At 32.5% G+C, this 10,000-nt stretch overlaps 1 protein-coding gene across 1 annotated transcript in view; it reads left to right on the forward strand.

Annotated features, from left to right (window-relative positions):
- The first annotated feature begins 1,190 nt into the window (after positions 1-1,190).
- Positions 1,191-10,000, forward strand: part of LOC134271444 (uncharacterized) — a 9,615-nt gene continuing 805 nt past the window's right edge. Inside the window, exons 1-8 of the mRNA XM_062753644.1 lie at positions 1,191-1,265; positions 1,370-1,402; positions 2,005-2,087; positions 2,436-2,507; positions 3,142-3,265; positions 4,392-4,486; positions 5,907-5,975; positions 8,142-8,310. Coding sequence (XP_062609628.1) covers positions 1,238-1,265; positions 1,370-1,402; positions 2,005-2,087; positions 2,436-2,507; positions 3,142-3,265; positions 4,392-4,486; positions 5,907-5,975; positions 8,142-8,310 — 673 coding nt within the window. The 5' untranslated portion in view covers positions 1,191-1,237. The remainder of the gene's footprint in view (positions 1,266-1,369; positions 1,403-2,004; positions 2,088-2,435; positions 2,508-3,141; positions 3,266-4,391; positions 4,487-5,906; positions 5,976-8,141; positions 8,311-10,000) is intronic.

The following is a 10,000-nucleotide window of genomic DNA, read 5'->3' on the forward strand; positions in this document are numbered from 1 at the left end:
GATGTGTTAGACTCTGTGGTATCTTTTTATATCTCCAGCTCACCAGGATATATCGTATCGACAGATTTACAGATGCGTCAATATTCTGTGTAAAACTTCTTGCCTTTTCAGAAGTTAATGCTCATATGCATAATAAATTGTGTAAGTACACCCTATGATAATACTGTTATTACACGTAGTACCTGCATCAAGAGAAAGAAGAGAATCTGAAATGTTTGTTGTGATTTACTATAGAAATGTTTTGTCAGGCACGTAGTATCGGGGGGGGGGGGGGGGGCAGAGGGGGGCCTGCCCCCCCTACTTTTTCCCCGAACATTACGTTTACTATAGAAAATGTTTACTGAAAGGGAGGTTGCCCCCCCCCCCCCCCCCACATTTCACGACAGTGTAGTATTAAAAAGAAAATTTACCCCCAAAATTTGAATTGAAAGATAAAGGAAAAGATAGCCACTACCCCCCCCCCCCCCCCCCCCCCCCCACGAAATAGGATTTTCGACGTTGGGCAACTTTAACTTCCTATTTGTTTTTTATTTATTACTTTTTTTGCCGACTTTTTCAGGTAAGTAAAAAAAGATTTTCTCAGGTTGGCCCCCCACTTTCAAAAACTTTCAAAAACGATGCTACGTGCCTGTTTGTGAAAGGCTAAATAAAGAATTTAAATTCGGTTCCCTCCCCTTTACAAAATAGGATTTTCGGGTTAGGTGATTTAAATCCTTTCTTTGTAAAAAACTTTCAGGTAATCCATATTTTTTCTATGGCTGAACCCCTGCCTCCAAATTTCGAAAAATGAAACAGTGTACTACAACCCTGTATCCTACTGAGTTGTTTATATAAACGTACATTGTAACAACTTCCTTTCTCTTCAACACATCCCCCTTCCTTTTGAAAAAATTCTTGATCCGCGCCTATTGCTTGGAGACCTTTGTTCGGACAACGTGCACCTGATCCCAACTTTATGATTTTAGAGTCCGCATTTACTCTGTTACCATTTTGTTTTGTTTCAGTGAACTTTTGTTATCTCTGCCGCATTTCAGTCAGTGTTTTATAAAAGTTCAACCATGTACTTTCACCAGAATTTGTGGCATGATGAAAATGTATTTCTGTGTAAAAGTCGGCATGTTGTAATACTTAGTACAATAGTCCTAAGAGATAAGGATTTTGAAATTGCACATTGATAACACACCTGAGTGGAGACTTTATCCATAGACAATAATTATTCTGATAGCATTTCATAGCAATGTGTCTGTTTACCTATCTCCTATGCGGTATATACATTTTCTTTCTTTCTTTCTCTTCCTCTCTCTCTCTCTGTGGATAATGTTCTGATACATTTTTCAATCTTTCAATTCCATTTCGTTTTTTTTCCCAGGACTCTCTTTGCTGACTTTATACACCGCTGAAGGTAAGATTTTTATCAAGTGCGAGCTCATCATGTCTTTGTTCAAAAAGGTATGTTTGATTTTTTTTACCCCTTTATTTCGTCCTATATACTAGTAGTTTATGGGACACTCTAAATATTAAATAATTGTTTAAAGTTATTGAAAAATAAACGAGATGAAGTATATATAGATAAAGAACGGTATTCAAGCTCAAAAGTACATAAAACAATACAAAATAAGAGCAGAGCAAACAAGGACCTCCAAATCATCAGAGGTGGAATCAGGTACAATGGGAGAGTGAGCATCCCCTGCCTATAACGAACAATGACATGCTCAAAATTCCATTCAAACAATAAACCTGCCTTGAACAAATGTCATGAAGGAATAATCATGCACAGTTACATGTAACAAATAATTATGTTAAGCATTGAGAAGCTGTTATCGGTACGCATATTTTAGATTTAAAACGTTTTTACAAGTCATCTTATTTTCTATAATTCCTAACATTTAGTCATTTAGCCTAACATTAAGTGAAGTCAAGGGTGGACTTTTGTGAAATGACATTGAACATATTTTTTGATTTGGTCATCTTGTGGTCAAGTGCTATCAGGATATCTTTTTTTAGGTGTTGGGTTGAGATGTTTACGTTGTGATGACGTCTTAGAGCCTCGTTTTTGTGAGCGAATCGAGTACTGCCAAAACGGTGACGTAAGAGAATATAAATTTAGCATATTTTTCATCCAAATATTTACTGAATATGAAGAAAGCCAGTTCACAAATTGATGAAAAGTTAACAAAGAACTGTACTTAACTTTGAAACATTGTAACTTTGTAAATATTCTCTGTATCATATGAAAATATAAAAAAAAATAACTAACTGCAATAATTGCAAATTTAATGCCAGAAAGAGGGATCTAAAGGAAATGTGTTACTTGGAATGTTGCTTTCTGATTGACTTGACTACCATGAACGTTTTGCTAACCTAACAAACTACAATGTTTTGAACTAAGATATTAAAATTAGTATTGTTTTTAACATGGTTTTATTAATTGACAGGTGTGTGGAGTTCAGAGGTACAGGAAAGAGAACGGAGATACGTCTTTCTGGACTGGTTGTATACAGCAGTCGGTAAACTAACTAAAAACTACTATAGTTCAGTATAGTTTACTGTACTTAGCGGTAGATAACTAAACTCAACATTTTGTTGAGATTTTACGGCTTAAAATATCTCTAAAATGCAAACCGACGATGAAAAAAGTTTTGAAATATGGAAATATGTACTTAAAAAATCTTTAAACATTACGCATTTTTAGGTTTCAACTAAAGAACACACAATATATGAATTTGAAATTCATTGTCAAAATAATTTTGATGAAATATATTAGTAGTAAAATCATTTACTGACAACAGTTCAACATTCAGACTTAGTGAACTATAACAGTTTTGGTAGACCCCCCCCCCCCCCCCCCCCCCCCCCCCCAACCCCCCCCCCCCCCAAAAAAAAAAGTTTGAAATATTGGCGACAAATAAGGAGAATTTTTTTTGAATTTGTTTTTATGCATATGTCAAGTGTAAAACATGAAATGAAAATTAAGGTAACAAGGTAATCTTTTTTTTAATCAATTTTTCACAATGAACAGCAAGATGTGAATCAGACTTTATGTTTTCATAAAACCTTGTTTCTTGATGCTGTGTTGTCACTTAGACTTTTGGTCTCCTGATTTAAATATGTCTTAAAATGACTACTTTTATAAACATATAGAGTTGTCCAAACGTCACCAACAGAACGATTGTACAGACAAACAAACGGAAGATTCATGGATCAGTTTTGTGTCAGGAGTGTTGCCATGGTGATTTATGTAACGCAGAAGGCTGTGGGGCCCCAGGTAGGTCGAGTACTGAATATTTCGTATCATTATGATACAGGACAAACATCACTGTTCTGATAGTAGAATATTTCTTATAAGTTTGATACAGGGCAAATATCACTGCTCTGCAAAAGTCCAATTGATTATCATTAGAAATATATCACATTTTGTGTTATACATGTACATAAAATTGATATGTTCATCTAAATGAACATAGGTTGATAACCTTTGAATGGAATTCTTTTATGTATGCAAGGATATGGCACGCCAAATTCACAAAAATGAGCTAAACATAGTCTCATAGTTGATAAACTAGGTTTATCGACTGTAAACTATAGTTTACAAACCGTGAACTCTAGTTAACAATTCGTCAACTATAGTTTTCATTAAAAAAAACTATATATAATGGTTGTTACTATAGTTTACGAATGCTAATCTACGTTTATCTATCTGTAATAAAACGTTAACAATAGATTTTGTTGATAAACAAAGATTCACGTCTGTTAGCTATAATTTACAATCGTGAACTATAGTTAAGAGTTGTTCATTGTAGTTTCCCAAATCGTGAAACTGTATTTGTCAGATCGTTAACTATAGTTACGAGTTGTAAACAATATTTTACAAATCATGAAACTGTATTTTTCAGATAATCTATGTTTTGCAATCGCAAATGATTGTTTTCAGTGTTAAGTATAGTTTACGGCTCTGAAACATAGATTACTACGTAAACTATAGTTTACAAATGTAAAATAAAGATTAACATTGTTAACTATAGTTTACAGTCCGTGAACTATAGTTTACAACCGATAAACATAGTCTATCGACTGTGAAACTATGTTTAGCTCATTTTTGTGAATTTGGCGTGATATTCAAGGAAAATAATTATGTTTATCAATTTAAATCGATGACACTTGATGATACATGTATTTGGGGTTTTTTTTCATTTCATGACACAACAATATTGATATATCTTTAAAAATTAGACTCTTAGCTACTCGTTTAGAAATGTAAGCAAGAGCTCTTTACGATTTGAAATTAACGTTCATTACGAGAATTTTAATTTTATAGTGTGGCATTTATGTTCGTTTTACCTTAATGTGTTGTAAATAGATGTTTATATGTATTTTTTTTTTTATAATACCAGCCTATCCAACTTCTAGAGGGCCGATCTGTTTTAATTGTGCTCACACCTTAAACCCCTCAGACTGCCATCACGTGACTCTGTGTGGAACCAATGAGGTAAGGGATAGCATATATCTTTATACCGTATAAGCAGAGTTTTTAGCGAGGATTTAATTTTGGCATTATTAGCGAGTGTGCCAAGATCGCTAAAATCTAATATCGCTAAAATTTCATTCTGCTTAAGCTTTATTTGTAAAATCTTTTATAGTGAGCTTTTTAGAATTAAAATTTTAAATTAAAATTTAAAAAAAAAAAAATAAAATAAAATAAAAGTAAATCAAAATTAAAATTAAAATTCGCTAAATTTGCGTCTCGCTAAAATTTCCACTTATACGGTAATAATACATGTACATCAGTTAATTCGAATTTACAAAAGTAACTACCATTATTTGTATGATTTTATATTGATTTGCGGTCCAGTGTAGTGTACATTTTACTTTGATTTGTTGTTAATTGATATGTAAATCAATAGCCTTGTTTATTTATAAATGAAAATACATAAACGACACACAATTTATACATTTATTAACAACAAGAAGCGTTGTTCATGAAAGGAAAGAATCTTGAATTCTCCTTCTGTCCAAAAAAACACAAAAATCCAATGAGGAAATTAATAAATGCAGGTACTCGAACAGTATTCAGTCTCAAATTCCACTAAAACAATAAAAAAAAAATCAGGAGCAGATGAAACAAAGACTTCTTAAATATCAGAGATGAAATCAGGTGCCATGAAGGAGTAAGCATTCCCCTGCTGACCGGTGACACCCGCTGTGTGCTCCTCGTCTTCATCGGGAAAAAGGGAAAATCCGTAGACAATGCTAAATGTAAACAAAAACTAACAATTAGTGTGAAAAACGTCTGTCATCATTTGATATGTTTTATTTACTGACAATGCCATTGAATCGACAAATAAATTTAAAATAATGACTACACCATAATCTAAGCCAACCGTATAGCGGGTTTCTTGAGCTGGTGTAATATTTGGCTATTTTTTTTTTTTTTTTTTGCTAAATTTGAATTTTTTTTGGCGAAGACAAAGTTCAATTACATTGCAAAAAAGAGGAAATTCACCTTTTAGATAAGATTTAGTACACGTGACATTCGTTTGAATACCGATTTACATAAAGGTCTGAGAAAGTACAATGCAAATTGAAAGTTATATTGCTTAAACAACATACTAATCAAACTTATTTAAGTAATTTTTCTTGTATTCAATATTAATAATGATAAGTGCGGCGATTGAAATTTTAGCGACTTACTACCAAACCGCTAAAATAATATAAACCACAGATAGCATACCACTAAAATACGGTCATACGGGTTAATTTAAAATCATATACTGTAGGGAGCTCTGACGATAAAATACCATTTCAACTATAAAACCAATTGTTAATTGCTTTTACGCTTGTGTACGTTATTCAGTATATTATTGCACGACTGTACTTCTAATCAGAGTTAATCAATGTATCCACGACAGATGTGTTTTCTTGGTGAGAAACCTGTGTTTGGACAACGTTACTTTACAAGTCACTGTGAAGATAAACACGTGAGTATACTCTTAACAAATCACCGTGAAGATATAAACGTGAGTATACTCTTAACAAGTCATTGTGAAGCTATGCACGTGTATACACTTAACACGTCACTGTGAAGATATACACGTAAGTAAACATTTAACAAGTCACTGTGAAGATATACACATGAGTATACACTGAACAAGTCACTGTGAAGATATCCACGTGAGTATACACTTAACGGGTCACTGTGAAGATAAACACGTGAGTATACACTTAACAAGTCACTATGAAGATAAACACGTGAGTATACACTTTACAAGTCTCTGTAAAAATATATACGTAAGTATACACTTTACAAGTCACTGTGAAGATATACAAGTGAGTAGCCACTGTGAAGATATACAAGTCAGTATACACTTTACAGGTCACTGTGAAGATATACAAGTGAGTATACACTTTACAAGTCACTGTGAAGTTATACACGTGAGTATACACTTTACAAGTCACTATGAAGTTATATACGTGAGTATACACTTAACAAGTCACTGTGAAGATATACACGTGAGTATACACTTTACAAGTCACTGTGAAGATATACACGTGAGTATTCACTTTACAAGTCACTGTGAAGTTATACACGTGAGTATACACTTTAAAGTCACTGTGAAGATATCCACGTGAGTATACACTTTACAAGTCACTGTGAAGTTTTACACGTGAGTAAACACTTAACAAATTTTCGTGAAGTTATACACGTGAGTATACACTTAACAAGTCACTGTGAAGATATACACGTGAGTATACACTTTACAAGTCACTGTGAAGATATACACGTGCGTATACACTTTACAAGTCACTTTGAAGATAAACACGTGAATATACACTTAACAAGTCACTGTGAAGGTATACACGTGAGTATATACTTTACAAGTCACTGTGAAGATAAACACGTGAGTATACACTAGTCTTAACAAGTCACCGTGAGGTTATACACGTGAGTATAAACTTTACAAGTCACTGTGAAGATAAACACGTGAGTATATACTAGTCTTAACAAGTCACCATGAAGATAAACACGTGAGTATACACTAGTCTTAACAAGTCACCGTGAAATTATACACGTAAGTATACACTTAACAAGTCACTGTGAAGATATATACGTGAGCAAGTATCTAGCAGGTCTCCGTGAATATAAACGTGTAAGTATAAAGCTAACAAGTCACTATGAAGATATACATGTTAGTATACATGTTCACCATACAAGTCAATGTGAAGATATACAAACAAGTTTACACCTAACTATTCACTGCAGAAATAAAAAAAAAAACATAAATCTTTAACCCAACAAGTCACTGTGAAGATAAACACGTTAGTATTACACGTAACAAGTCAGTGTGAAGTTAAACAAGTAATTATATTCCTAACAATTCACTATGAACATACATGTATTTACGTAAATAAAATAGGGATGGCATTTTTAACCGAATGAGGAAGAGGGGGAAAGGGTAATAGGAGTTTATAACAAGAATGAGGAAGAGAGGAAAAGGGTCATAGGGAACTTATAAAACAAATGAGGAGCAAAGGAAATTAAATTTTTAAAGATATAAAACTTATAGGGAGCTTGTTACAAGAATGGGTAAGAGGGGGAATGGGTTATAGGTATCTTACAACAAGAAGTTTAAAGAGGGGAAATGAGTAATAGGGAGCTAATAAGAAGAATGAGGAAGAGGGGACAAGGGAAATAAGTAAGTTATAACAAGAATGAGGAAAAGGGGGAAAGGGTAATAGGTAGCCTACAGCAAGAACGAGGAAGATGAGAGGAGGGCGGAAATAAGATTAAAGATAAGCAGGTGCAGCGGGCTGGGATAGCAAAGGTGATGGGGATACCGAATAAGTAGAATTTTTAGCAAGGATTCAATTTTGGCATTATTAGCGAGGGTCCTCAGATCGCTAAAATTAAATATCGCTAAAAATTGATTGCATTTTATTTGTAATTATAGCTTCTTAAGTAAGTATTTTAAAATCGCTAAAATTACCTCTCGCTAAAAATAAATTACAATTTTTTAAGGAGAAATCGCTAAAATTGCGTCTCGCTAAAATTTCCACTTATACGGTATCGAATATTTCTTTCTTATTCGTATGTAAATCTTATAGGTTGAGCTCACGGCATTTTAAAAATATTGTTAATATTCTAGGCATGTGAAAATCATGTGTCGGCGCCGATTATTGTTGGAAGAAAACGATCTTTTAGGGGCCGTAGGTCGTATGCACCATGCTCAGGTTGTTGCAAAGGGGACCTGTGTAATATCAACTGTAACGCCACCTTTACTTCTGGTACGATCATCAACACAGGACCTACAAACGGTATATTTTCCTTTAAATATTTCATGTCAATATATTTGAAAGTTGATAATCTTATCCTTACAAACATTTATTTTATTTTATATTCATAGTTCTGTTAAAGTAAAGCTTCCGATATTCTCTAGTCTTATATTATTACAAATATATGGGTCATTTTCAAAAAAGGTCCATTTTTTGAAAGATATATTTTTGAAAAATGAAAGTGGTTTTACTATGATTTTTTCAACTTTATTTGAATAATATAGTAATAAACTACTAAAATCCACTGCATTGCATAAAAGAAAGTATTTCTTTTTAAAAACATTGACATTTTATCTTAGTCATTTAAACTTTAATGTCCTTCCTGTTACTTTCATAAAAAGAGCTGTATAACTTTATTTCCAAATTTTCATCAAATTATCTTTTGTATACCGTTAATAAATGAAAAAATTATCATTGAATGCCAAGATGTTTGACATTCATCTAATATATGAGCGTTTAAAAGTATGTAAAACTACCATATACCAAACAGAAGCAAAATCTACATGTTTTTCTTCATGAAAAGTCTTTTTGCGGAATGTTTATATGCTATAGTTGAAAAAAACATTCTTGTACATTATTTTTGTGATTAGAATAAACAGTTACAGAAAGTTATTTTAACAGGTGCTCTGCCAAAGGAATTTAAACTAGGAAAATATACTGGTAACAGTAAGGACTCGGGTAACAGGAAGGACAAAACAGTAACAGGATGGACAAAACAGTGTAAGAGGATGGACAATAAAATCTAAATTTTAAATAAAAAATGACTTTTTTTAAACTTTATTGGTTAGGAAAAGAGAAATAAATGTAAAATAAAAACATGATTTTGTCAAATCTGGCAAAATTGAGACAATAAAAGACATTTATGTTCATCCTGTTTCGAAATTTAATTGTAAAGTGCTATTAAAATATTTATCAGTTCAATTTTTGATTATTAAAGGTACTCTATGCTGTTGCAAAACTAAGAATTTTTCATAATTTCAAGAAAAACAAATGATGAAACTTAAATAGGTATATAAGTACCAGGATAATTTGTCCCTCCTGTTACAATTTCTGTCCATTCTGTTACAAAAGTGCATGTTTAAGTTATAATGGCACTATTTGAAGCACTAACTTATCTCAATATGATTTACGAAGTTTTTTAACATGTGTTATTAAACTTATATTACTTAGAAAAATAAAAGTAATTGTTTTTCTTGTTAAAACTCAAGATATGAAGTCCAGTTTTCCTTACTGTTACCATATTAATGGTAACAGGAATGACAGTAACAGGATAGACGTTTCTCATATAAATCACCCTTTATTTAGTATAACGTACTCTTTTTGCATCATCGAGACATTGAAACAGTTTCTTTGTAACTTAGTTAATCTGATTGTTTTAGCAGAATAAACAATTTAAAGAGTACTTGCATATTATGAAGGTAACAGATAGGACACATTTTCATTATACTCTACCAATAAGACAAACTTATCGACCTTTGAGCCCTTTCTTTACCCACTTTCAAATCATGGCGCTCATAAACTTGAGACAACAGAAAATGATCATATATTGTGGATAATGAAAACAGTTCCTAGGAAAAAGAGATAACTTTTATTTTAACATTTTCTTTTTGGTAACAGGAATGACATAAACTGGAGGGACATGTCACTTCCTGAATGTTAAATGCACAATACT

This window comes from Saccostrea cucullata, unplaced genomic scaffold (assembly GCF_032062105.1).
Source record: "Saccostrea cucullata isolate Sc308-1 unplaced genomic scaffold, CSIRO_AGI_Scuc_v1 ctg15099, whole genome shotgun sequence".
NCBI lineage: Eukaryota > Metazoa > Mollusca > Bivalvia > Ostreida > Ostreidae > Saccostrea > Saccostrea cuccullata.